The sequence below is a fragment of the Macrotis lagotis genome, chromosome X, assembly GCF_037893015.1.
Source record: "Macrotis lagotis isolate mMagLag1 chromosome X, bilby.v1.9.chrom.fasta, whole genome shotgun sequence".
Classification (NCBI taxonomy): Eukaryota; Metazoa; Chordata; class Mammalia; order Peramelemorphia; family Peramelidae; genus Macrotis; species Macrotis lagotis.
Window position 1 is genome coordinate 689,649,837 of NC_133666.1, and position 27,598 is coordinate 689,677,434.

The 27,598-nt window shown below is 45.0% G+C and overlaps 1 protein-coding gene and 1 long non-coding RNA gene across 2 annotated transcripts; one reads left to right on the forward strand and one right to left on the reverse strand.

Moving 5' to 3' along the window:
• Positions 1 to 8,639: 8,639 nt before the first annotated feature.
• Positions 8,640 to 13,597, reverse strand: LOC141501862 (uncharacterized). Its single transcript, XR_012472322.1, has 3 exons — positions 12,444 to 13,597; positions 12,063 to 12,332; positions 8,640 to 11,641 (listed from the first exon to the last, which is right to left on the reverse strand). It is a non-coding gene; the product is annotated as an uncharacterized LOC141501862 (long non-coding RNA).
• CCDC117 (coiled-coil domain containing 117) lies at positions 13,595 to 27,104 on the forward strand. The gene is made up of 5 exons (XM_074206239.1): positions 13,595 to 14,117; positions 16,472 to 16,522; positions 18,855 to 19,079; positions 19,714 to 19,851; positions 24,435 to 27,104. The coding sequence occupies exons 1-5, from the start codon at positions 13,996 to 13,998 to the stop codon at positions 24,679 to 24,681; spliced, it is 783 nt and encodes a 260-aa protein (XP_074062340.1). The 5' UTR covers positions 13,595 to 13,995; the 3' UTR covers positions 24,682 to 27,104.
• Positions 27,105 to 27,598: the final 494 nt, after the last annotated feature.

The window sequence follows — 27,598 nt, forward strand, 5'->3', positions numbered from 1 at the left end:
ACTTGGCTGCCCCAGACATTAATTCTTCTAATAGTCATTTTGCCTTAGGGTCTCTGCTTTGGCTGAATGTGAATATTTAACTTAGAGAGGATGGGTTTGTGGTCAGACCAGCACTCTGCACCACACATTGCCTTTGTCACTCTCACATCCTGTCCATCTCTTCTTACAATCACATAGTCTAACAGATGTCTGTGTTTGCTGTGAGGGTACATCCAGGAAGGTTCATTATGTTTAGGTAAATGGAAGACAATATTGGTGATGAGGTCATAAGATGTGCAAATCTTCAGTAGTAAATGACCATTACTATTGCTGTTTCCAACTCCATTCCTCTCAAGGTCTCCCTGCCACATCTGGTAATCTGAACCTACTCTAGCATCCAGAATTATAAGCTTATCCTCTTTTAGGTCTTCAGGTCTTCATAAAATTTTTCTTTAACTTCATCACTGTTTGTCAGGGTGGGATTATAAGCACTGGTGATGGTGGCATGGCATTTTTCTGGACGTGGCAATTGATTGTCATGAGCCTGTCATTTACTCCTTTAAGTAGGCATTCAAGTGTGTTTATTAGATTAGTTTTGTTCTGGGTGGGGGAGGGAAGTAAGATTAGGCTGAAAATTGTAAAACTCAGAAAACTAGATTAGTTTTGATTGCAAACCTACCCCAGCTTCATAGCACTCCCCTTCACTGTGGCCACTTCAGAAAAATGTGTATTCAACTCTGACTTCAGTCAACTACTCTTCAATTTGCCAGCCTGGTTTCACTCAGGGCTGCTATTTGGAGATGATACTCGCTGAATTCTCTCACAACAAGAGCTGTTGGTCTTTCAAGTCTATTGGATCTTGTGTGATCTATGAGAGTGCATATGTGGTATGCACCAATGGTGAGTTGAATCTTCTTTGAAGAAGTTTTTGTAGATTTGTTTGTGTCTCAATCACACTGTGGGATCTCCACCCATCTCAGTAACCAGGACAGGGTTGCATAAGCAGATAATTTTTAGGGCACCTTTTCTAGCCCCTTCCTCACATCAGGAGGTGAGCAGTAGGATCCTTAAAAGGGCTGCACAGTCACCTGGGGAAGCTATGTGGTACAGTGTATAGAACACTTGCTTGGAGTCAAGAGGACAAAAGTTTGAATCCAACCTCAGATACTTGACACTTACTAGCTGTGTGACCTTGGGCAAGTCATTTAATACTGATTGCCTCTCATGGAGAGACATTTCCAGTCATCTTGATTCATATCTGGCCACTGGATCCAGATGGCTCTAGAGGAGAAAGTGAGGCTGGTGACTTAGCATAGTGCCTCCCACTCAAATCCAATTCATAGGCTTGTCATGGTATCACCTCCCTGATACCATGGTCTTCTTTGAGAATTAAGGACAAACATCATCATCATTATCATCATCAGTCACTCAGGGGGCTGCCAAATCTCACTGTTGCTTTCAGTGGAGAAATGACCCCATGGCCTGGGTCACCTGTGTGCAGAGTTGTGACTACAGTTCTCACAGGGCTTTGAAGAATGGCAAAATATGGGTGATGTCTTTTTTTTTATTTTTTTATTTTTTTTATTTTTAATTTATTTTTATTCTCATTTTGTACAAATGTTTTTCTTTACATTAATAAAATATACTTGTTTACAAGTAAACAAAATACCCCTCCCCCCATGAATATAGATAGACTTGCTTGGGCAAAAAAGTAAAGGGGGAGAAAAAAAATTAAAATAAAAAAAATAGTAATAATTGTAGCTATGGCCAGGTGGCGCAATGGACGAAGCACCAGCCCTGGAGCCACTAGCACCCGAGTCCATATCCAGCCTCGTAAACCCAATAATCACCCAGCCATGTGACATGCAAGCCACCCAATCCCCACTGCCCTGCAAAAACCAAAAAGAAGAAAAAAAAGACCCAAAATAAAATAAAATAGTAATAATAATAGGGGTGGCTGGGTGGCAGACAGAGCATTGGCCCTTGAGCCAAGAGCACCTGGGTCCAAATCTGGCCCCAGACACCCAATGATCACCCTGCTATGTGGCCCCAGGCAGGCCACCCAGCCCCACTTGCCCTGCACCCTCCCCCAAATAATAATAACAAAAAATGTGTTTCAGTCTTTGTTCCAACACCATCAACTCTGTCGTGAGTGGATCACATTCTTTATGATAAGTCCATCACAAAAGTTACTTCCATATTTTTCCAACATTGCCATTGCTGATCGCAACTCCCTCCTTTCTTATTTCTCCGCTACCATGTACTATATTTTCTCTCTCCTTTCACTCTGACTCTGCTGTAGGGTTGCTGAGTGGCACAGCAGACAGATCCCTGGTCCTGGGGCCAAGAAGCCCTGAGCCCCCATACCACCCCTTAGGCCCAGAATCCACCTGGCCCTATGGTCCTGGGCAGGCCATCCAATCCCAGCCCCTTGCAAGAAGTAAAATAAGAAAATGTGTTATATCTGACCACTGTCCCCCCATGGTCCATCCTCTCCTCCTTTATTCACATCCCACCTCTTCCCCCTGCTCCCCCCTCCTTCTTACTCCAGTTGTCTATACCCCATTGAGTATATTTGCTCTTTCCTCTCCTAGCCATCTCTGATGAGAGCAAAGGTTCCCTCATTCCCCCTTGCCTCCCCCCTTCCATATCATTGCAATAGCTCATTGTAATAAAAAAAAATCTTATTATGTGAAATAGCTTGGACTATTCCCCCTCTCCTTTTTCTTTCTCCCATTCCATTTCCCTTTTTTTTCTTATTGACTCCATTTTTACACCATATTTTATCTTCGAATTCAGCTTTCTCCTGTGCTTCATCTATAAAAGCTCCCTCTACCTGCTCTATTAACTGAGATGGTTCATATGAATATTATCAGTATCATTTTTCTATACATGCAGTTCATCCTCATTAAGTCCCTCATATTTCCCCCCTCTCCTCCAATCTCCATGCTTCACCTGAGTCCTGTATCTGAAGATCAAACCTTCTGTTCAGCTCTGGCCATTCCAAAAGGAACCTTTGAAATTCCCCTGGTTCATTGAAAGCCCATCTTTTTCCCTGGAAGAGGACATTCAGCCTTGCTGGGTAGTTCATTCTTGGCTGCATTCTAAGCTCTTTTGCCTTCCAGTATATTGTATTCCAAGCCCTACGAGCTTCCAATGTAGCTGCTGCTAAGTCCTGTGTGATCCTGACTGCCGCTACACGATATTTGAACTGTGTCCTTCTGGCTGCTTGTAATATTTTCTCTTTGACTTGGGAGTTCTGGAACTTGGCTATAATATTCCTGGGGGTTGGTTTTTTGGGATCTCTTTCTTGGGGGGGGGGGGGGTCGGTGGATTCTCTCCATTTCTATTTTGCCCTCCGCTTCTAGAATATCAGGGCAATTTTCCTGTAGTAATTCTTTGAAAATGATGTCAAGGCTCTTTTCCTGATCATGACTTTCAGGTATTCCAATAATTTTCAAATTATCTTTCCTAAGTCTGTTTTCCATATCAGTTGTTTTTTCAATGAGATATTTCACATTTTCTTCTAATTTTTCATTCTTTTGGTTTTGAAGTATTCATTCCTGATTTCTGGTAAATTCATCAATCTCCCTGAATTCTATTCTTTGTCTGAAGGATTTATTCTCCTCAGAGAGTTTTCTTATCTCTTTTTCCATCTGTCCAATTTTGCTTTTTAAAGCATTCTTCTCCTCAATAACTTTTTGAACTGTTTTATCCATTTGACCTAAGCTGGTTTTTAGCATGCTATTTTCTTCAGCATTTTTTTGGATTTCCTTGACTAAGCTGCTGACTTCATTTTCATGTTTTTTCTGCATCTCTCTCCTTTCTTTTCCCAGTTTTTCTTCTAACTCCCTCATTTGATTTTCAAAGTCTTTTTTGAGCTCTATCATAGCCTGAGCCCAATTTCTGTTTTTCTTGGAGTCTTTAGATGCAGGAGCTTGTGCTTCCTCATCTTCAGACTGAGTATTTTGATCCTTCTTGGGCTCATTTGCAAAATATTTCTCAATGGTCTTCCTCTTGTTTCTTTGTTTGTTCATTTTCCCAGCCTAAGCCTGTTTTTTTGGGGTGCTTCCTGAGCTTTTGGGACACTCCCACAAGGGTCTCAGTGTGTGAGGTTCTGTCCTCCCTCCTGGTCTGTGAATGACCATATGTGCCCCCCTCTGCCATGGGGCTGAGGTGGGGGGGCCCTGTTGTTCTATGGAGGGGCCTAGACTGCGATCAGGATCTGAATGTGGTCAGAGCTCCAGAGTCCTGTTCCAGGGGCAGAGGACAGAGCTCTGCAGTCTCTCTTCACTCCCCTCCCTAGGTTCAATGGGCTCATGCCCTGGGGGCTCCTGCTTACTGGCTCCACCGGCTTCTGTTTCCGGGTCTAGGCTGCCAAAAGACCAGGCTGCTGGCTGTGTGCCCTGAGGGCTGGGCTCCATCCGCTCTGTGCTGGTGCTCCCTGGGGTGCAGCTCAGGAGACTCCCCCGCTGCTGCGAGCTGCGGCCCCCAGCACCCTGGGGCTGCCTCTGGGAGGCTGAAGTTCCTTGGCTCTGGCGGGCCACCCCCTCCAGCGGGCCGCCCCTCCGGCCCCGGGGAGCAGAGCCTCTCTGCTCTTTTCCAGGTTACCTTGGGTAGGAGAACTGCCTCACTGGGTCCCTTTGTGGGTTCTGTCTCTCAAAAGTTTAGAGTCCTTAGTTTATGAGTTTTTATCAGAGAGCTCCTAAGACTCGATCCCTTCATGTCTCCATCTTGGCTCCGCCCCCCTGGGTGATGTCTTTTGATACATGCATGAATTGGATTTAAGTGAGATAGAGCTGCATGAGAAGTCATCTGCCTCATTCTCTCTTCCAAAGTCATCATGATCTAGCCTGGCAAGACAGAATCAAGACAACTGGTAATGGCTTAGAGGCAGTAAATGACCTTGACATCTTTGATGTCTAACCAGGTTCTAAGTGCTCCATAGCACCCGCTTCAGCTGGCTTCATGGCTGTTGGAATGAATTGCTCTCCTCTGTCCATTCCACTAGTGGAAGACTTTACATGCTTGGGGTAGACACTCCCCACAACTCACTGATGAGTTTGGGACTCCCTCAGTTTTCCTCAACTTTGTTTAGCCAGCCTGCTGAAACAGTTTACTTGGGTGTGACTGCTCTGCATGCTACAGTTTCTTGGAGTCACAGGTGAGAGTTAGTTGGCTCAGATGGACATCAAAGGTGGAAAGCAGCCCTTGAAAAGGACTCAGCAGTCCTCATATCAAAGTTTTCCTTGAATATTCCCCTGGAATGAGGTAAGGAGTCTAAGGAATTCAGAAACCCATATGGGTTAAAAAACAATCTCCTGTTACAACACACTAGATATATGGTCATCAAACCTTTATTTGAAGAACTCCAGTGAGAGAAGTGGTTCATTGGATTGTACACTGGAGCTGGAGTCAAGGAGATCTGAGTTCAACTCAGACTTCAAATACTTACTAGTTGTGTGGTCCTGGGCAAGTGACTTCACCCTGTTTGCCTCAATTTCCTCAATTGGAAAATGAGCTGGAGAAGATGACTAACCACTCCAATATCTCTGCTAAGAAAATTCCTGATGGAGTTACAAAGAGTCAGACACGATTGAACTACTAGTAAGTAAAGGAGAACCTACTGTATCCTGTGGCCAAAATTTGTCTCTTTGCACTTTCTTCCATCACTTCCAGTTCTGTTCTTGCATAGGAAAAGACTTTAGAAGTTCTAAGCTCTAAAGCTGAAGTCAGAAAGGACCATAAAAGCCATCCAGTTCAATTTCCTTAAGGAAATGGAGGATTATGGAGGTTGCATTATTTATTTAACATGAGAGAGATTGTTAGTATCAGAGGTGGGTTTAAACCAGTGGTCTTTCCAAGTTCCTCATTTTACAAATGATGTTCAGAAGAGGCTGATGGAAAGGTGCAAAATGTGGTAGAAGTATTAAATGGAAGAATGAAAATGGAACTCTTTTTTCTTTCATTCCTCAGAGTAGCAAGGATGCTCATTACTCACATTTCTATTATTGTTTAAGGTTTACAAGAAGCTTCTCTAACCAGAAACATTTATTAAACATTTACTCTGAGAGGCACAATGCTGTCTTTCGTTGTTCAGACATTTTGTTGAAGTTCAGGGTGCAGGTCATCTTTCAAAAAATCCAGACTCAATTTTCTCCAAGTTAAATAAAGGGCATTTATGTTGGGGAATCATATTCCCCAAGAACTGACAGAACTCAACTGAGAGGGAGCTTTTAAAAGAGCAGAAAGAAGAGGTAATCAAGGTCCTGAAGGTGAAAGACAGTAACTCAGAGACTTAATCTTTTCAGGTTAGGGCATGGATTTATCTTATTGATAGGGGCTAGTCTTATGCCTGGGGGCAGGGACATACTGAGTCCTTGCCAAGGGGACAAGGTCCTTCACTGAAGTTTGGTGATCTTAGCAATTTCAGTTGTGTCCAACTCTTCAAGAATGTGCTTGAGTTTTCAAGGCAAAAATACTGGAGTGGTTTGCCATTTCCTTCTCTAGATCACTTGACAGAAGAGGAAACTGAGATAAACAGAGTAAAGTGACTTCTACAGAGTCATACAGCTTGTGTCTGAGATCCAATTTGAACTCAGGTTTTCCTGACTCTGAATCAAAACTCTCTCTACAGTATTACCTAGCAGCAACAGAAAAGATACTTCTTTAAATAAAAAAAAAGAAAGAATTTAAATTGTTATAAAAGAAAGAATGTGTCCTTTGACACAGCCATTTCCACCAGAACTTGAGAAACAGTATCTTTATCAGTCAGAAGAATAGGTTTCTTGAGTTCAATAACTGCCCCTAAATGAATTGGGACTCAGACTCGGGAATGCAGGTTTTGGAAAGAAGACAGAGATTTATTAAAAGAAGTTAAAGTAATAGAAAAGTTAAGAAGAGTTTAAAGAGAAGACCACAGGGATTGCTGATTAAATTGGTCAGGCCAGCTAACCAAGGCTTCAACCAGAGACTGGGAGGTAGAAGAGCAGGAGCCCCCTCCTCCATCTCCTTAAATTCTCCCCCAGAATCCATGGGAGGGGGTGACCTGTGAGTGACCCAAATCCCACTTTGGAGATTTTTGCCTTTTGGGGAGGGGTCTTTTTTGGGTGGTCTTGAGAGTTTCCAGAGCCTGTTCTCCCTGGCCACCCCACCAGAAAACATGCAATAAAAATCAGGTTGAAAATCAGGCCCTCAGGTGTGGCCTAAATTAGATGATAAAGGAAGAGGGAAGAGTCCCTTAAAAATGCAAACAGAAGATTTACAAAGTTTGTCTCCAGTTGTTCTCATCACCCCCTATGCCTACTGCATCAAGAGGAGATCCTGGGATTAAGGGAAGCCCAATCAAGTTTTCTTTTGCAATTGGCAAATGATTTGGGAGAAAGGAAGATCCTGCAGGAGATTATAGCAAAAGAGGCAAAATAATTTCAAATAAAAGACTAAAGGGAGTCCAGCTATGTTCTCTTCCAAGTCTACTTTTTAACAAACACCAGAAAGAAAATGGTAGATATGAGGGAATGATCCTGGGGTGGGGGGGGGAACAGGACTTTAGGTACAATTGAGGAGGGAGAAGACAATAAGAATAACTATTTGCATAGCAGTTGAAGGTTTGCAAAGTACTTGGCAAAAAGCTTAAAACTGTACTAGTTTTTTGTAATATTCTTTATTATCTTATTTTATCCTCATAACCACTCTGTGAAATAGGGGCTGTTATTATCCCTATTTTGCAGTTTATATAAACTGAAGGAAATGCAGGTTCAGTGATGTATCCAGAGTTATCTGCTATGAAATCTCTGAGGTTGGATTTGAACTCAGATCTTCCCAACTCTAAATCTAGCAGCTGGGTGAAAATTTACCCAGCAGAGAAAAAAGTAAGGATTTTGATTATAAGTGAAATGTAAGCTCATTGAGTATAAGACTTTTGTGTCTGTTTCTTTGTCTTTGGTATTGATGATGGGAAAACAATCTCATGGGAAAGGGTCTTAAAGATAGATATATGGGGATTCGTTTGGTGGGGGGTGAAAAAGTCACCAACTCTCTGAATCAGGAGGATGAGAAAGGCTTAGATTTTAATTCACAGGTTGTTACTACAAAAAGTTCACAGATGACATAAATAATTCACAGGTTAAGCTCTCTGGTGAAGCAGCAAGATAGTGAGCTGCTTAAAGGACTGGCTGAATAGCAGAAGTTGAGGCTAAAGAGGGAAAAAGGAAGGAAAGAAGCTTAGATCGACACAGATCCAGTCCTATGGGCTTGGTAGTTGCAAGCTGACAAAGGAGTAGCCAAGTTAAAAGGGAAAATGGAAAGAGAAGAAGCTTAGAAGAGAGTAAAGAATCTTAGATCAGCATGGATCCAGTCACATGGGGCTGGAGTCATAATGTTCCAGCCACATGGCCAGACCAGATAGAGCATTAACTCTCTTAGAGAGAGCTAGTCAAGTTTGCTGGGAATCTAGAAGAGGAGAAAACAAGAAGCAGAAAGAGAGCTGGGCAGAAGTTCACTCAAATACCTTTACCTGACTGGGCAAAGGTGGAACTTAAGGAGTGGTTAGCACCTGGCTCCAGATTTTCTCTAATGAATGTACCACGGGATGGTCTCCAAGGCTCAGACAGTGCTCATTGAATATGAGGAGAGTTCTAGTACTACGTGCTAAAACCTTCTCCTGCCCCAAAGGGCATGGCCAAACTCCAACAAGATTACAAGATTTAGGAAATGGAGATCACAACATAGACAACATAGAAGGAAAAACAATCTCCACAATACAGAAAAGCCTCAAAAGATTACATTTACTCTGTGCCCTGCTTCAGTATCTAAGTATCTGTAGTGTCTAACTCGGTATTTGATACTTAAGTTGTTTATGATAATGATGATGTTTGTCCTTCATTCTCAAAGAAGACCATGACATCAGGAGGTGATGTCATGACTTGAATTTGAACTGGGATTTGGGGGGGGTTGTTGTCCTGTCACCAACTTTACTTTCTCCTCCAGAACCATCTAGATCTAGTGGACAGATATTCAGGATGATTGGACATGGCCATGAATGTGAGGGAATCAGAGTTAAGTGACTTGCCCCAGGTCAAACAGCTAAGGTGTCAAGTAAGTGTCTGAGGCTGGATTCAAACTCCCATCCTCCTGACTCCAAAGTCAGTGCTCTCTCCACTGCATCACCTATCTGACAATTTAGTAAGTAGAGGACTAAGGACTGCCCTTCCTGGGGGTGGGGGAGGCCTGATTAAATTCCCCATGGTCAGAATGGGCATTTTGAATTTGGGGGAAAAGGGTCTTGAACTTGGAGTAAATGAAAAAGCAAGCTAGAGACGGGAGAGTCAGGAACCAAACAGAACTTTAATTTCATAGTGAGGGAAACAATTTCCAAGCAAGCAGGGAAATTAGACACATGTGCCGGGGTCCACCCCAATGGGGTGTGTGTGGGGGTGTTAGTGACCCTTGAGGACCACAGCTGTGAGATAACAAGGACAAAGGTCTCCAAGACCCTCTTGCCCCTCTGTGGTTTTGCAATACTGCTGGCTCAGTATCTTGGGACATCTTCATTCTCCTACTCTTGTGTTTGCCCAGGAAGTGGCTCATCCTGAGATAACAGGATTATACCAAAACTGTATAGATAAGGAAGTATGACAAGAATTTGGGCAAGCAACTTTATGATCTTTTTTATATGATAGGCTTCCACTGATTAACTCATGAGATATGTTTGTGCTGTCTAAGGGCATTGGAAAGATTTATATAGAAGTTAAGGATACTCAATAAAGTGGTCTTTTTGTTCCTATGAAAAGAGGCTCTTGTCTCTTATCCTTTCACTGTAGCTGAGGAACAAATTCTTTGGTGGTCAAAGAACTTAAGGCTGGTGCCACGTTTCATTTCGGGGGGACCTGCCTCAGTGTAGTCAAACCTTGATTTATATACTTGTGGCTAGACAGAGTTAAATAACATAGTAATAGTCTAACAACAGCAGTGAGGCACAACAGAAACAGTGAAGCAAGGTTGTCTAGTAACCAAATGTCAGGGACCACCATTTCTATGATTTAGTTGCAACAGTGTTCATCCAAAGGGTGAGTGCAAAGGATTGTTATTATGCCAAGGCAAGGGAATAGCTTACTTACTGGGCCTTACTTAGCTCTGGAAAACTGGGTGTCTCCTAATAGTATCTTGAGGGGCTTTAAGCCAAGAATAATCTACCCAGCAAAAATGAGAATACTGATGTCTGAGAAAAATGTAACCAGCTAAAGGTTCAGGCAGAACATTAAAGAATTCATATAAAGACTGAACAGAAGAAATTTTAGTGACAAAAAGGTTTATTTAAGAATTATTAAGTATTTGAGTATTGCCGGGGTTAGCAGAAGTTAAGGGAGAAAAAGAGTGATTCATGAGGAGATAAGCAGTAAGGAAAAGTATAGGGGTATGATAGATTATTTGAGGAATCTTACTCCCCCAGAGCAGGCTGCCCTCTCAGTGGAAGATAAGCAACCCAACTGTGAAAAGAGTGAGCTTTAAAAGGGTTAAGAAGATGAGGCAATTTAGGTATATGTTGATGGGGGCAGTAACTCTGGGAGCAGAGAAGTGGTAATTAGAGATATACAGATAAAGGGGTGGTAGCTCAAAGATTTAATCCTTTCAGGCTAGGGCAGGGATCCATTGTTCTGTTGATAGGGTTTCTTTTGCACCTGGGGACAGGGATTTACCCTTGTCCTTTGCCAGGGAGGGACAAGACATTTTTACTAAATGTTCAATGACCTCATCTCATAGCTTGGACAATAGGAAAGGGGAGGGGTGTCAGTCTTAATGTTAGATGCATGGTCTGGGCAGAGAGAATAGATTACTTATAAAAGATATTTTTCTGTCTAATATTTTCTCTACTTCAGTACAAAGGGGAGAAATGGCTTTTTAATCAAACAGAGGAATTTCAAGCATTCCTTATGGAAAGAAAAGAACTGTTGAGGAAGTTTGAAGTTCAAATACAGGAATGATTAGAAACATGAAAAAGTCAGCATGAATGAATAATAATAATATAACTAAAGTGGTTTAAATTCAAATATAGAAATATGGAAATACTGGGAAAAAAAGCAAAAATATCTTCAGTTCTTTGTGAGGTGGCAAAGTAGGAATCTGAGGGGATGCCCATAAATTGGGAATTTGGAATGCAATTGGGTTGAATTCTTATCCATATAATATGTCCAAACAGAATTCCAGAGGACATGATGAAACGTACTGTCCACCTCTTGAAAGAAAGTGAATGACTCAGAAGACAGAAGGAGACAATTTTACTTGGCCATGACCAATGTGGAAGTTTTGATTGACTATACATGATTGTAACAGGTTTTGTTTTTCCTATATTCTCAATGGGAGAAGGGTTATAGTGGGAAGGGGAAAAAAGTGAATCTTGGATTACTAGAAAAAATATTTAAAATAACAAAAAGTGAAGTGGATTTATGGTTAGAGATCTAGGTTCAAACCTTGACTGCCACTGTGAACCTCCTCCTCTCAGTTTTGGTTTCTTCTATACAGTGAGGGAGTTGGAAAATGATCTTTATGGACCCTTCCAGCTGCATAGCTTCCTTATATTATGTATCCAGCCCTTGGTTCTCTCAAAGAGGGACTGTCTTGAGTCTCTGAGATGTTTAGTAGTTGCTGCCACCCTAATATCTCCCTGTAAAAGGAAAAAGAGTAGTCTGTGGTACCAAAGCAACTGGGCTCCCACATTCATACATTTAATAAGAAGCAGGTGGGGTCAATCAATTAATCAACAGGTGCTTATTAATGACCTACTATAAACTGTACCAGGCATTGTGATCAGGGGATATATATATATGTATGTAAATAAAACTGACCTGCTTTCAAGGAGATTCCACTCTAAGTGTGGAGAAATTAACTCTAATTACTACAACCCATAGATTTGGGATCCAAAATGCCTGGATTCAAATTCTGGTTCTGTAACTAGTATAGCCACCCAGCAGCATCGTGTGACAAGTGGAGTGGTTTAGATGTGTAATTCCTCCCCCCCCCCCCCCCAGTAATTCAGCCACCTGAGTATTGCTAACTCACAATTCAGGGAGAAATGTTCTACTCACCCCCAACCAGGTGGTTCATGTCTTTCTCCTATTCAGCTACATAGAAGAGTTAGGAATAAAATCAAAATCATAGAATTCTTTTTCCTTTGTCTTAATTTCCATTGGGGTATGAAGATAGAAGGAAAAAGGATGCCTTTCCCTGATACACCCATTCCCTGCAAGTCAGATGGGAAAAGTTTATCCTCTCCATCCCTTTATTTCTATGGCTTCTCCTTTGAAGTCCTTCTGTATGTCATTACAAGATGAGTCCCAGATCTAGTATAGTTGGTCCTTTATAGGAGACAAAAAAATCAGGAATTAGAAATATCCAAGCGAAATGGAAAAGACCATGAGCAAGGAGAAAGGGAGAGGGAGTAAAATGTTCCTGGTCCTTGCACTGACCCCAAGGAATGATGACAGACCAGCATTGTTTCCTGGTTGCTGTTTTTGCTCTGTTCTTCAGTGTTTTCCTAGGTGGAGCACTCCACAGACACTTCTCCCAACCAAACAGCCCGACTGCTATTCTGGTGCGCAGTTCTCCTGGCCTCGGTCCTTGGACGGCATGCCCCTCCTTCTGGTCTGGTGAACCCTCTCTTCCAAATAAGAACTTTCTTTTTGGATTCAAATTTCCCTAAGACTGTGGGACCGTATTCTGGATCTTGGTAGATCAGTAAAATATGCTGTTAAAGGGGCGGTCCTGGAGTCAGGAGGCCCCGGGTTCAGATCTTGACTCTGTGGTGACCCTGGACAAGTCACTTCACCCCGATCACCTCCTCTCCAGGGCTATCTCGAATCATCCCGATCTGTATGTGGCCCCTGGACCCAGAAAGTGAGGCTGGTGACTTAGCCCAGTCCCCCCTCACTCAAATCCAAGTCACGTTTGTCACGCTGATGTCATGGTCTTCTTCAAGGAGGAAGACAAACCTCAGCGCTTAGCACAGTGCCTGGCTTGCGGTCGGTGCTTCGCGATGTCTGGTGAGGGGCTGGCACAGGGTAGGTGCTTCATAAGCCAGGTGGGTCCCCCGCCAGGCCTGGAGCAAAGGCGCCTCCTTGACTTCAGGCTGATTTCAGAGCCAGCCGCGTGACCCTGGGTAAGTCACTTCACTTTCTTTGCCTTTTTGTTTCCTTATCTGTCAAATGGGCGGGAGAAGGGAATGGCAAAAGCTACCCCAGTGGGGGGTCCAAGAAGACCCCCCCCCCCCCAAGGGACTGAGCGCTCAGAACCGCCTGAAACAGTTGGATGAGAGGCGCTGGCACGTGCCAGGCACTTAATAGTTGCTCAGGGAGAGGCTGGCACAGGGCAAGCGGTGCGCGGCTGGCACAGAGCAGGTGCCCGATAGGTGCTTATCGGCGGCTGGCACACAGTAGGTGCCTAATAAATGCTTCCCGCCTCATGGACTGACAGGGTCGGTGGGCTCAGGACAGGGGGACCCGCGGGGCCGCGAGATTATTTATTACGTGTCTTATTTATCACTGTTAACGTGCGGCAGCCCGAGCCCCGCCCCGGCCGGCGGGCATGGTGACCCCTGGGTGACCCCGAGGTCCCGTTACCTCAAAGCTCAGCGGGGGGGGGGGGGGGTCCACGCAGGCGCCCTGCGGCGCGGCGGCCATCTTGGCTCGCCTCGGCGCGGGCTCCGGGCCCCCGACTACATTTCCCAGCATCCCGCGGGAGCGTCCCGCCGTGCCCCGGGAGAGCCCCAAGCGGAGGCTTCTAGAAGTCGTGACGCGCGCGCGGGGTCGCTCGGGGTGGCGCCGGCGCTCGTGTCCGCGCCCGCGCTCGTGCCCGCGGCGCGCCTCAGCGGGGTCGGGGTCGGGCCGGGGCCGGGGGCGCGCCCGGGAGCCCGCGGAGGAGGAGGCGGAGGAGGAGGCGGCGGCGGCGGCGGCGGCGGAGGAGGAGGAGGAGGAAGGCGGAGGAAGGCGACGCGGAGCAGAAGGAGCCGCCGGGCCGCCCGCCATGGCCGCGCTGGGCCGGCCCTTCCCGGGGCTGCCCCTGAGCCTGCAGCCGCCGCCGCAGCCCGCCTTCCGCGGCCGCCCCTGCCCGGGCCCCGCCGGCCCCGCCGCGCCCCGAGGCGGCCGGTGAGTGCGTGCGGCCGCGCCGCCCCCAGCCGGGACCCCCGGGCGGAGGGATAGATGCAGTTGCCATGGTGCCGGGGACCCCAGCCTCCCGCCTCCGTGGGCTCCCCCCCGTGGGCTCCCCCCATCTGTGGGCTCCTCGTCCGTGGGATCCCCCTCTCCGTGGGCTCCCCCATCTGTGGGCTCCCCCCTCTGTGGGCTCCCCCTCCGTGGGCTCCTCGTCCGTGGGCTCCCCCCTCCGTGGGCTCCCCCCTCCGTGGGCTCCCCCTCCGTGGGCTCCCCCCTCCGTGGGCTCCTCGTCCGTGGGCTCCCCCTCCATCAGCTCTCCCCCTCCGTGGGCTCGTCCGTGGGCTCCCCCATCCGTGGGCTCCTCCGTGGGCTGCCCCCTCCGTGGGCTCCCCCCCCCGTGGGCTCCCCCATCTGTGGGCTCCTCGTCCGTGGGATCCCCCTCTCCGTGGGCTCCCCCCCGTGGGCTCCCCCCTCTGTGGGCTCCCCCTCCGTGGGCTCCCCCCTCTGTGGGCTCCCCCTCCGTGGGCTCCCCCTCCATCGGCTCCCCCCTCCGTGGGCTCCCGCCTCCCCTTCAGCCTCTCAGGGACCCTGGGATGCGTGACAGGAGGGCCGTGCCTCCTTGGGGTGTGCAAGATGGGACCCAGGCCCCGGTGGAGGACAGATGAGGAACTGAGCACCCCACTTTACTTGGGGGGCCTCCCCCACATTCCCCCTCCCCCAGCAGACTGGCTCCTTGTAGCTTAGCTACTCAGAAAGCGCCTTCAGTTGGGAGCCTTCACCCCTTTCCTCACCTGCCCCGCAATATCCCTGTCAGCATTTTTATAGTGCTCTAACTTTTGTAAAAAAAAACACTTGCCCAGTGGGATCTCATTGGATCCCCCAACAGCCCTGGGAGGTAAGCAGCCTGTGAGGAGGCCAGCTTTCTCTTCCCCTGGCCTCCACTCTCAGCCAGACCCTACTTCAGCCCTCTTCTTAGATGGGTCTCTTCCCGCCTCCCTTTTCTGCATCCCATCTCCCTTAGAATTGTCAGACCATGAGCTTTAAAGTGACCAGGGACCTTAGAAGTCTCCTGGTCCAGCCTCCATGATTGATAGAAAAGGGGGCTCATGGGGGTCAGGCCCTCAGGATCAGCGTTCTGCTCTGTTCAGAGAGGGAAGGTGTTCATTGGACTGGTTCAGCCGTTTCTTCCTAGAAAGAATAGAGGCTTTTTGGCCTGGCATTCAAGGCCCACTTCCTAAGACCCAACTCCCCCTGCCTTACTCAAACTGGAGGATTCCTTGTTTCCCTTGCTTCCTGGCCTTCTGAGCCCAACCTCCTCATTCCTGGAACCACCCTCCCTTCCCCCACCTGAGGGTGATTTTCTTTTAAGCCTAAGGCCTGCTGGTCCCCTTCCTTAACATCTTCCATGATTTTCTGCCGCCTTCCTCTAGAAGTCCTCTGTGCCCCCGAGAACTACCAGACTTCTGCCCATCAGGCACCTTGGGACATTCTAAGGAATAGGCGGATAGACAGATGCAGAGGGGAAAAGTGAGCTATTGGGGGGAAGGCAGTGTGAAATAAGAATAGCTGCCATTTACGGGGTGCCCTAAGGTTTACAGAGTGGTCTGGTTTTTAGTGTCTTATTTTATGCACAACCACAGCAGAAAGTAGGTGCTATGAGGACTCCCCATTTTACAGATGAGAAAACTTGAGGCCATGGTCAATCAATTTCCTCTTCTGTACATTGTAGGTCACCTCCCAGGGTGGCTGTGACCATAGAAGACGGGGTGATGCTTGTCAAACACTTAGCAAACCTTAGAGAACTGTATAGATGCTGTTAAAATGACTATTTTTGTCCAGGATCTGAGGGTGGATTTGAACTTGGGCTTTCTTGACTCCAGGCCCAGCTCTCTATCTACTCCACCACCTTGCTGCCTCTGCATCCCACACATTACAGTGCATGGGCTGATTAGATAAGTGCAATCGGGGCAGACAGGGATAAGGGCAATGGATGAAGAAACACTTGGAGCTATTGGATTTAGCTTTTTCTGACCTATGTTGAAGGGGTTTATGTGGTGTTCCTCCTACCCCCCCCCCCCATTACCTCCTTTATTATCTTGTCTCCTGTCCCCTCATTAGGACCTTCCCAGAATGGGGCCTGGACGAATGCTCATGAATTGACCCAAAGACTCCAGGGCAGGGGGTGGGGGGGCCTGTGGTGAGCTTCACAAAGAATAATATTTCTAATACTGTGCAGAACTTGACCAAATATTCTCTGAAAAGCTGTCATTCTTTAATTTGCTGTGTTGTGTGAAAGGTTACTAATCTAAGCATTTTTTCCAATTAGTGAATTTTTCTTCTATTCACAGAATCTCAGTTCACTATAGAAAAAAACACAAACGAGAAGAGGAAGATGATAGGTGAGTCTGTCTTCATTTCTGCTTCTGAATATTCATTTAAATTGGATTTTTTTTCTCCTGGTTTATTGAGTTGAGAGACCTTTAAAGATTTTATGTCTCCGTGAGATTCTTGGTTATAGAATTTTAGATCTGGAAAGAACTCTAATGTGCTTTCTGAATACCAGCACCCCTCCTTTTACAGGTGAAGAAACTTAGACTGATCTCTCTCACATCTTTGGGTCTTTGTGCAGAATTTCTCATCCTGGTAACATGTTTGCAAGCTAAAGAGTTTTGTAGCTTCTCTCATTTAGAGGGATCTGAATGGCTACAAAATTGCAAGAGTACAACTCAGAGCCAAGGCTTTGAGGCTCTGTTTTGCACCAAGCTGTAGTCACCCCTCTAACTTCACCCCAAAGACACAGCTCAGAGGGTGAGAATGACTAGCTCAGGGTTTTCCTGATGCCTAAGCCACTTCCCCATGCTGGCCTCCAGTCACATGGCTAGTAAGGATAGGGGTAGGACCTTGACTCACCTCTTCCAAAGTTCAAATCCAGCTCTGCCTCAATGATCTAGCTAAGATGCCTTTCCTCTCAGATGTATTTAGTTCCTAAATGGTGCTCAGCGTTGCCTTTTCTGCTATCCTTTTCAGTCTTGGTCAAAAGCGGGAATTTTCCCTAGGAAAAATGATATTACTTTGTCATTACCTCAGGGCAGTGACCCAAGTCAAGAATGTCTGTTTCTGGCCAGAGGGCTGACCCTGGGTCTTTCAAGACAGGGTACTAGCTGTGCTGGTCAGTGCCCAGGTGAAGGGCTAGAAGATAGCAAGTAGGAGAGACTCTGCCTCTTAAATGCTGTACAACTCTTAACTGAATGTTCTGTTCTTGGCACTTGCCAATGCCACCTTAGGATAATATGTCTTGGCGCAAGAGAACTCTTTTAGGTTGTAAAGGGAGCATGCCTCAGGCAGAAAAAGTGTCCCCTACCTAAGTTAGGGACCAATCCAAAAGGCAGCCTTCTGACTTTATGGGAAGAAATAATAAAATTACATTACTAACACCTGGAAAGTTTGGAAAGCAGACCTCATCAAGGTCTATTCCCAGAGAACAGGATGAAGCTATCCCCTTCTGTCTTCCTCTGCAGCAGAATGGTCTCAGGCTTTTGGATAGCAGCAGCAGGTGGCCAGAAAGAGCCTTGTTAGCCCTTTTGTAAAAAAGGTTACCAACTCGGTCAATGAAAGGAATGATAGAAATAGAATTTTCCCAGCTTTATTCAAGTATTTGATTAAGTAGCTGTGTTATTATTGTAGAGAAAATGAGAGCACAGTGCTACGGGATTAAGGAGGTGATGCATTCAGAGCCGGTGGAGGGGTGCTTCCAGTGGGGATGGGTTTCTAATGAAGAACCTCAGAGGTGGTAGAGTTGGCATGCTTGTCACATTAGCAAGGAGCAGGGACACAAGTTGCAATGACAAGAGCATGGAGTTGAATTGAATAAAATGAAATTCAGTAAGGATAAATACAGGCATATAAAAAATCTACTTCATAACTGTAGGATCAGGGACTTCTGGTTAGATGGCAGCAGTTTATCTAGAAAAGATCTGACAGATTAAGTAGACTGCAAACCCTCCAGAAGTCCACAGTATAAGGTGGCCACCCAAAAAGCCAATCTAATATAATCTTGGGCTGCGTTAAGAAGGGCAGGTTTTCTCGGGATGTGGTCCATTTGTACTCTGTCCTGGCCAGACCACATCACTCCAGTATTGTTTTGGACACTGTTATCTAAGGATATTGTTTATAAGGTGGACTGTGTCCAGAAAAGGGGACCTAGAATGAGGAAAGGCTTTTAGTCCATTCCTTGGGAGAGTTGGTTGAAGGAATTTGAGCTTTGCATCTGGAGAAGTGTCAGGAAGGAGCCTGATGGCTATCTTCAAATATTAGAAGAGCTTTTCAATGCAAGGCTTCCTCTACTTGGTTGGCAGGGCAGAACCCAGAGATCAGCAGAAACTTTCAGACTTGATATCAGAAAAAGTTCACTGTCACCCAAAGCTGCCAGAGACAGCTTGGCCTAGAGCAGGGTGACCTTTATGGGGAGATGGTAAGCATAGGTCAACATGGGGGCCGGGCTGCTTGGGACTCCTGATGCTTCTGTGGTCATGTGATTAAAAAGCTGAATGTTTCTCCCCTGACTTTGTAGAATAAAACAAAAAGGGGTGTCAGATTGACAGAAGATATGGGGCTGTTTTTCACCTTGCCCCTTATGTTGATAAGGGATTTCTCCTGTTCAAGCAGTTTCTCTTTGGTTTGTAACAAGCTTTACAATGTCCTGGTATTTATTGAATAACTTGATTTGTCTAGTTGTCCCCTAAGGAAGAAAAGACTGACAGAACCTGTGCTCTGTGCCAGTCCTGGTGATTGGCTCCTGTGTGGCCCTCAGGACATAGCAGGACCCAGGGCCACTGAGTGCCGTGGCAGCCTCTCCGCATCTGGCATGTTTGACATTCTCTGTGAGGAAATGGATCAGACAACTGGAGAGCAGCAGTGTGAGGCTGCCCGGAGGAAGCTACAAGAGATTGAAGACAGGTAAAGGGGGCAGCAGCTGGAGGACTAGGGAGACTCCTGGGACAGGAGGCTCTGCTAATAATCCATGAGGGCTCATTCCTACTTCTAAGAGCTTAAGAAAGAGGAGCATACTTTAGTTCTTTAAAACTAAGCTAATTATTTTACTTCTACGAAATATAAGGAACTCTGAGGGATACAGAGTTTACAATCAAATAGAATTTTTTTTAACTAAGCTTTCTGAAACACTAATTTTTTAAAATTAATATTTCTTCCCTAATTACTTGTAAAACCTATTTTTAACATTTTTTAAAATATCCCACTCCTGAAACCGTCATTGAACAATGTTTTGGTGTGTATGCCACTTTCTCCCTCTAGTGAGTCTTCCTTGTATATGATAACCATAGGCTATTCATTTATTGCTTTGTTTTTCTTTCCCTTTGAGACAATCAGAGTTAAGTGACTTGGCCAAGGTCACACTTCTAGTACTTGTCTGAGGCCAGATTTGAATTCTAGTCCTTCTGACTCCACACTGGAACTCTATCCATTACTCTACCAACTTGTCCCCATTTACTACTTTTCTTAACTCCCTTCCAGGTTTTACAGATTCATCAGATTAACTTTCTTTGCCTCTCCCCCGTTTCCTTGATTTATTCAGGATAATTGATGAAGATGAAGAAGTTGAAGCTGACAGACGTGTCAGCAACCTGCCCAGTCTTGTTCTATCGGATACTCTGAAGAAGGGCCTGAAGAGTGGGTTTGATGAAGTCCTTACAAAGAAAATAATCGAGTCCATGTAAGTTCACTTTCCAGGTACCACTTGCCTCTTGAGCTGTTAAAACATACTTGCATCCTGGGCTACCTCTCCAAATGACCTTCAGCTTTTGGTGATTTCCTTGCCCATTCCTTGAATCCAGGACCTAGACCTGAGAAACAGTTACTAACCTTGCCTCTTGCTTATTAGTTAGGATTCCCTTTTGGGTGGTGAATGCAGGTCAGGGAAGGTACCATGTCATATGGTCCCAGTATAAAAGTTATCCTAAGCCTAGGTCAAAAACAAATAAGGGGGGCAGCTAGGTGGCACAGTGGATAGAGCACTGGCCCTGGAGTCAGGAGGACCTAAGTTCAAATTTGACCTCAGACATTTAATAAGTACTCAGCTGTGTGACATTGGGCAAGTCACTGAACCACATTGCCTTGCAGGAAAACAAATAAAGATGCATTATTGGGATTTCTTGTACCTAGTAACTTTCTATCCAGTTGAAAGAAAACAATTCTTCTGAGTCGTTTCCCATTCCTTTCATTGTTTCTTAGTATTTCAGACATAGTATAAATGCTTATTGATTGATTGAGTTTACTTTAGATATGATTAAAATCTTTTAAAGAATTTCCTTTTGTCTTTCAGTATTCTCAGGAAGCAATTTCCAAAATATACTGTCTTTGATAGTTTCTCACACTCTTCATAAAATTTTCTTTATATTTCTTTGCATTTAAAATAGTTGTAACAAGGATTTCACCTCCTTGTGCCTCTGCAGAGATATTTTTTAAAGTTAATTTTTTTCAGTTTGCAAAAATATGTCTTCTCCCTCCAACTCTCTCCACTAATCATTGGAAAAGAATGAAAAATAAAACTCTTGTTGGAAATCTGTAATAGACATGCAAAACAAATTTTGGCAATAGCCATCTTCTCCCAAAATATGTCTTATCCTGTTCTCTGAGTATATCACTTCTCTGGAAGGTTTGGGCAGTGTGTTTCATGATTAGTTCTCTGGAATTATCAGTTGCTGCATTGGTCACAGATTTCAAAGTTGCTTCTCTTTACAATACTGTTGTATAAATTTAGGTTCTGCTCACTTTCACTCTGCATCAGTTCATAAAAATCTTGCCAGATTTCTCTGAAACCATCCCTTTAAGTCACATATATATTCAATAAGGTCCATTTCCCCCCCCTATAAAATTATAATCAGTTTTGCTGAGTAAGTTGTTTTTGGTTTTACACCTATATTCTTTGCTTTCTGGATTGTATTCCAAGCTCTCTCTTCTTTTCTGTGATACTGAAAATGATTTTTCAGTATTTCAATTTTTCCATTCCTATTTTAGGGTTTTAAATTGCTTGGGCAAGGTTTTGTACCTATTGGGCCAAATTTTCCTCATTTTTTTTTCCCTCTAGAGTTCTCATTATAAACACATTAAATTCTTTTCCAGGAATTCTAGTTGATTTGCATCTGTGTTTTCCTTTGAGTATTTATAGATGTTTTGAAGTCATTCTCTTCTGGTTATGTTTCTTAAACATCCTTGTCACCATAATAACTTTTCATGATAAGATTCTTTTAGTTTTTACTTATTCTTCTAACTTATTTCCTGATTTCAGACTTCATAGTAGAACCAGGCTCTGCACAGTTCTGGAGGGAAGGTCCTGATCCTGCTGTTACTTTGATGGGTTATTCCAGGCTCTCAGGGACAGTTGGGGCTGGGGACCTTCACAGTCCCAGTGCTCCCAGAAGGAGCTGATCCAAGGCAAAGATTGATCTCTTGCCCCCAGTCTAAGCAGCAGGCCTGTGGCCTCACTCCAGAGGTTGAGTAGATTCCTGTTGGACTTGGCCACTGTCAGTCAGCTGGGAAGCTCCGCTCCTTCAGATGTGCAGACTTACCTCTTGGTTTGAGGTTCCTGTCCTGCTATTATCCTGCAGGCTTCTGATCAGGCAGCTGCTCCCCAGTCTCAGGTCCCCTCTTCAGTTTACCCCAGACCTATTTCTTGGAACCTCTTGTTGTCATCTGTTTCTACACCATGTAGAGATTTGAGTTCCACTGTGTTGTATCTGAGATGGTTTTTGCCCTCTCCCAAGTACAATCTGGCCAAATTCATGCCAGGGGTCCACAGACACCTCTGTCTCCCTCTGCTGATCTTAGCTGGGAAAATGACTCGGTGAGATTTTTTTTTTCCTCCCCTTGGATTTCTTGATGAGAATTTGGCCTGATGTATTTTCTAGATATGTTTGGAAGAGATGTTTTTGATGGAGCTCACTGTAGATTCTCCTCTTATGCATAAATGTAACATCGTTTATAATTTTTGCCAAATAAAGAGGGGGTGTAAATATTGAGGAGCTGCCAGAGTCAGGGAGTGACCACACAGAGGGGACACAAGGAAACTTGAGCAAAAACATCTAAACCATCAGTAGTCTGGGGCCGGAGGGCTTTAGGCTCACACTCAGTAAGCAGAGTAACCAGTTTGTAAAGGTCTGTCAAGAGAAAGTACAGTCTTGTGTCTTGAGAGGCAGCCTCGGCCTCAGATTGAGGAAGACCCAGACTTGGGGCCATAGCTAGGCGACCCAGGCTGTTGATGGAGAACTGGAGTGCAGGGGAAAGTTTGGAGCTTAATCCATCAGTTCAGGAGGCAGCTGCATACAGACAGTTGTGATTCCTTTTCTCGGTCCCACCCCGAAGGTCCCATCAATCTCAGAATCCAGAAGGGGGTGCTCGCATTACACCCAACACTGGCTGCCTTCCAAGTAACTAAGTGTCGCCTCGTGCAGGCCAAAGTCTCTCTAGCTCTTTCACCTGGGTGGACACACACACTCTTGACCCGTTGAATCCAGATCTTTAAATATACGGCTTCTTCCCCATCTTGTTGAGTGCTGGGTCCTATTGTTATCTCTATTACATTTACTACAAGAGCTTCCCTGGGCATCCTTCTTAGAATTGAATGGGCAGGTTTTCTGAACTTTGTTTCTCAGCCTTGTTACGAGTGTTCACCAACCCAGGACCAGACTGCTCCCTGCCATCCTCAACCCTGAACCAGGAATGGCTACTTTGGCTGTAGAGCCTTTCACTGTATTATGGAGCCTACATTTCTACTGAGCCTACATCTTTTCTGAAAAAATAATACTTTATCAAGCACATTCCTAAATCTAGATAAATGATAGCCTGCATCACTCAGGGACTTAATCTACCTATTTAGTAACCATGTCAAAATAATAAGAGAATGAAGTTAGTCTGACATGACCTGTCTTTCCATTGATGGTTTAATCTTTAATATGTTCTAGGATTTGCACCGCCCCTACTGTGCCACCTAGCTGCCCCTCTGAGATGATTCTTGAAGGAGGCTGGTGAGTTAGCACAGCCCCCTCATTCAAAGCCAATTCATGGGGCACCTAGGTGGCACAGTAGATAGAGCACCAGCCCTGGAGTCAGGAGGACCTGAGTTCAAATCCAGCCTCAGACACTTAATAATTACCTAGCTGTGTGACCTTGGGCAAGCCACTTAACCCCATTTGCCTTGCAAAAATCTTAAAAATACAAAAAAAACAAACAAATCCAATTCATGTGCTTATCATGGCATCATCCCCCTGATGTCATGGTCTTCTTCAAAAATTAAGGACAAACATTATTATCAGCGAACCTGGCCAGGCCCTCTCTGCTGGGTCCTTCACTGGGCCAGGATTTGAACAGGAGCAGGCCAGCTGAGGGCTCTCTTACTTTCCTGGGATGGTAGTGTCCTCTTTGTTAGCCACTGGGTGGCACCAGAGCGCCGGGCTGCAGTCAGGAAGACATGGCTGCTTGGCTTCCTGAGTTCAAATCTGGCTTCAGACACTAGCTATGTGACCCTGGGCAAGTCACTTCACTCTGTTTGCCTCAGTTTCCTCACCTGTCAAATGAGAAGAAAATGACAACTCCAGTATCTTTACCAGGAAAGACCCAGATGGAGTTGTGACATGACTGAAGAACAACAAACAACAGCAGCTTTTAGTTTTTGTTCATTGTCATTGCCTCCAGCTTATAAAATGTGCAGTACTAAGGAAATTTATATAGACTAAAGATATATAAACATTTTAAAACTAGCCCTTTTTGTTGTCATTAGCTTTCCTTGCCCAGACTCAGCTCATTCTTAGGCCTAAAGGCTCATGAAGTGTGAGCCTCTTTAGTCAGGATTGTGCTCCTCTCTTATACTTGTTCTCTATTTTCTTACTTTTCCTTCATCCTTTTGGACACACGCCTTCTGAATGTGCAGGTACAGGCCCCTCAGCTGCTCTCTTTCAGCAACTCATTGGTATTGTTTCCCTTTGTGAACCCCCCCCCCCAACTACTTCCTAGTTTACCAGCTTATTAATATTTTGTATTTCTTCTCTAGATACTTCTATGTGTTATCTTCCCTGATACAATGTCAGCTCCCATAGGGTCTGGACTCCATTTTTGTCTTTGTATTCTCAGCCCCAATAGTGCCTACTTAGCTCAGAGGTGTGTTTAACAATTACTTCTGGATTGATCATCATGACCAGCCATCCCCTCTTCCAAAGCTGTTCCATTTCTAGGCTTAAGGAATAGATAGAAAATATTCATATATGTTCTGTGTCTCCATTAAAACTACATTTCATTTCTTAGGAGCCGGCCTTCGATGGAGTTGGTGCTCTGGAAACCTCTCCCAGAACTCCTTCCTGATAAGCCAAAGCCTTCACCTTGTGCTAAGAACTACGAAGAAGAGGCTGGAGGGGACAAAAGTAAGCATGCAGGAGCCAGCACTGCCTTCCACCAACAGACTGAGCTCTTCTCAGAGCCCCAACAAATTGGGGTCCCTCTCTACAGTAGCCTGGATACAGCTGGCTGCACAGAGGAAGAGATGGAACTTTAGAAAACCAATTCTAAAACTTGGGTCAAATTCTTGAAGGCTCTTTTGTTGGCTGTATCACCCTCCTAGCCTAAGGACTTGAAAGTTGTATGAAATGTGGGAGATAATATCTCTACCTGTGATTTATAAAAAAAAAAAAATCTTGATTTGGGCAGCTTCTTACCAAGGAATCTTCTCTTTGGAGCCATCTTCTAGGAGGCTTATTGGGAATGTCAAATCACTGCCTGTGGCAAAGAGGTAGAGGAGTTGAGTATCGGGGTGCTAGAGTCACCCGCCATATCATTTTCTGAGAATTACAAGACTTTTGGAAGATGTTCTCCTTGATATGTTCAGAAAACAGATCAGGGAAGGAGGGTTTGGCTGTCAAGACACAGATTCAGTCTTGGCAGAGAGTTCAGGTTCTCTCCATTTCTATTAAATTTATAGAAAGAAGGTAAAGTGTTTGTCTGAGGCTTTTGGTAAAGAAGAGCCCCGGGGTCGGGGAGCTTGGTGCTTGCTGCTTGTGGTCTGCTCACTGGAGTGCTTTGCCAGTCTGCAGGGGCTCAGCTTTCTGCTGGGTGGGGGCCTTGGCGGGCTCAATACTCAGTTGCTGCTCTGCCTCGGTTCACTCGGTGTTTCAGTGATGGCTCCAGCCTCCTTGCTGTTGGATGTTCTAAGTGCTTTGAGTCGAACTTTGATGATTGAGAGTGTAGCTCGGGTAAATTTGGGCAATCCTGAGAAAGGGTTTTCATTCCACTCAATCTGGAGTTGAGGGCTTCTCAGATGGTGCCATTGCTTTAGCCAGAGGCATTTCTACAGATGCCTTAGAAGGCCCGGGATGAGTTGGGGATCTCAGTTGGGATGTCCAGAACTAGCCCCTGGGCTTGGTGCTCCGCCTGTCACAATAACCTCACACTTGATCATTCTCCTGCCATTAGGGAACTCTCTGAGCTTCTGCATCTGGAGACCTCAGGTCCAGGGTTTGGTTAACTTGAGATGCTGGATGGATTAGGTCTTTGGTCCCAGGGCTACTGAACAGCTTGTGTCGCAAGTTGGGACTGACTCTCAGAACGCTCTTCCAGGTTTTCCCTTTGTAGCAGCCTGATGATCCAGATAGGAAAACACTGCTTTGTGTCCAGCAGAATCGCGTTCTAGAACTTGGCTCCTTGGCCTTGGAGAAGGCCGGCTGCCACTGGGCCTGGCTCTGCTCTTGCCTCTTTTGCTTTGGCTTTCACTATTTCTGCCTGTATAGTCAGGAAAAATAAATGTAATGTTTAATATTTAAACTATTTAATGTCTATACAGGAAAAAGCTATTCACATTTCAAACCAGTATTGAAGCCAGATGGAAACCAGCTAATCATTTCTTATACTTGGACTTGGAGCTGAATGTAAAGTGTCCTTAGAAACGTGCCCCTTCTCGTTCCTCTCTTTTGGAGGCTGGTTGACATTTCTCAGTCATGGCAACCTGCCAGCTCTGGCCTCCAGGTCATTCTTTCCTGGGACCAACTTGTATTGTAAACAGTGTAGCCAAAAAGATTGTCGGAGTGCCAAGTACTCTTGGGGGAGGTGGCTGGGTGACTGCCCCCAGAAGTTGAGGTTAACTCTGTGTGAGGGAGGAGTGGACTCATGGAGGACCGGAGCTGGCAGGCCTGGCCTGGTGCTGGACGAGGGTCTCTTACCTGGGCAGCTTTGGGGAACTTGGGGTCAGGGGAGTTGTGACTCTCATACCTGTTTGTTTCTGCAGAAAAGTAAGTATTTTTAATGTTCCTTTTTGAACTTTCATTCTCTTCTATTGACAGCAGACATTGTTCCTTCTCCACCCCCTTTGGTGCTGACTCCTCTGAGCCATTCCCTCTGCCCTCCTTTTGCCTCGGCTTTATTTTTTTCCCTTCTTGTAGCATCAAGCTTCTGCTTTTTGAGAGCCTTTAGAGGTTTCCTAGTGAGTTAACTTGTATATTTTGTTTCATCTGGATCCTGTTGCTTGGACCAGGAGTCGGTGAGCGTCGAAATTGTGAAGAGGGGACTCTCACGTGAAAAAGTAAATGTAGATTTCTGCAAGTTCTGACGTAAGGTGAAGGGTTTTTGATTACTATAGACTTGGTTGATGACAAGAATGAAATTCTTTCCATCCTGAAAAAGGGAGGAGAACTGAGCGGTATTACAGATGAATGTTGATGCACAAGCTTCATTTGTTAATTTGGTTCTGGAACTTAGGGCTCTGTTACTAACTGGTGACAAGAACAATATACTACCAGGGAATACTGGAAGTTGTTGGCTGTTTTATTTCAAAAGAAAATCTGGTCTGTCTGTATGTCATAGTTTTCAATAAATCTTCTGTGTTTTGGATTCTTTAAGATGCCTGTGTCCCATTTCTCTAATCTCTGAGGTTGGTTTTAGCTTAGAAAAACTTGTGATTCTTGTGAATCATTCAGGTCTAACATTCCCCTCACTAGACAAAAGACCCGTCTTAAATCTCCTTTATGTTTAAAGGGAAGAGATTTCTGAAAGTTGCACATTCATTTTTTAAAAGTTGGATTGCTCCAAAAACAATTAGTTTTAAGATAACTGTCCATAATGGCTAAAGGATCCCAGTAAAAATATATGCATAGGGGCAGCTAGATGGCACAGTGGGTAGAGCACTGGCCCCGGAGTGAGGAGGACCTGGGTTCAAATCTGACCTCAGACACTTAATTATTACCTAGCTGTGTGGCCTTGGGCAAGTTGCTTAACCCCATTGCCTAGCAAAAACCTAGAAAAGAAAATATATGAGAAAGGGGAATTTTTCCCATTTTTAGCTATTTAATACATACTTGTAGAATTTCTTTTCTTACCAGATTCAAATAATGCCCTTTGTCTTCTTCCTTTGCTTATTTTCCTATTTCTCCCATATTTTTAGGGTGAAACAGATCTCTACAGGGGAGTCACTATGTAGTAAAGTG

Excerpts from the sequence above, each read along its gene's own strand:
- CCDC117 (XM_074206239.1), top strand. The coding sequence starts at position 13,996 with ATGGCCGCGCTGGGCCGGCCCTTCCCGGGGCTGCCCCTGAGCCTGCAG. Across the intron at positions 16,523-18,854 it reads CGAGAAGAGGAAGATGATAG|TTGTCCCCTAAGGAAGAAAA; the intron begins GTGAGTCTGTCT and ends TGATTTGTCTAG. Across the intron at positions 19,080-19,713 it reads CTACAAGAGATTGAAGACAG|GATAATTGATGAAGATGAAG; the intron begins GTAAAGGGGGCA and ends TGATTTATTCAG.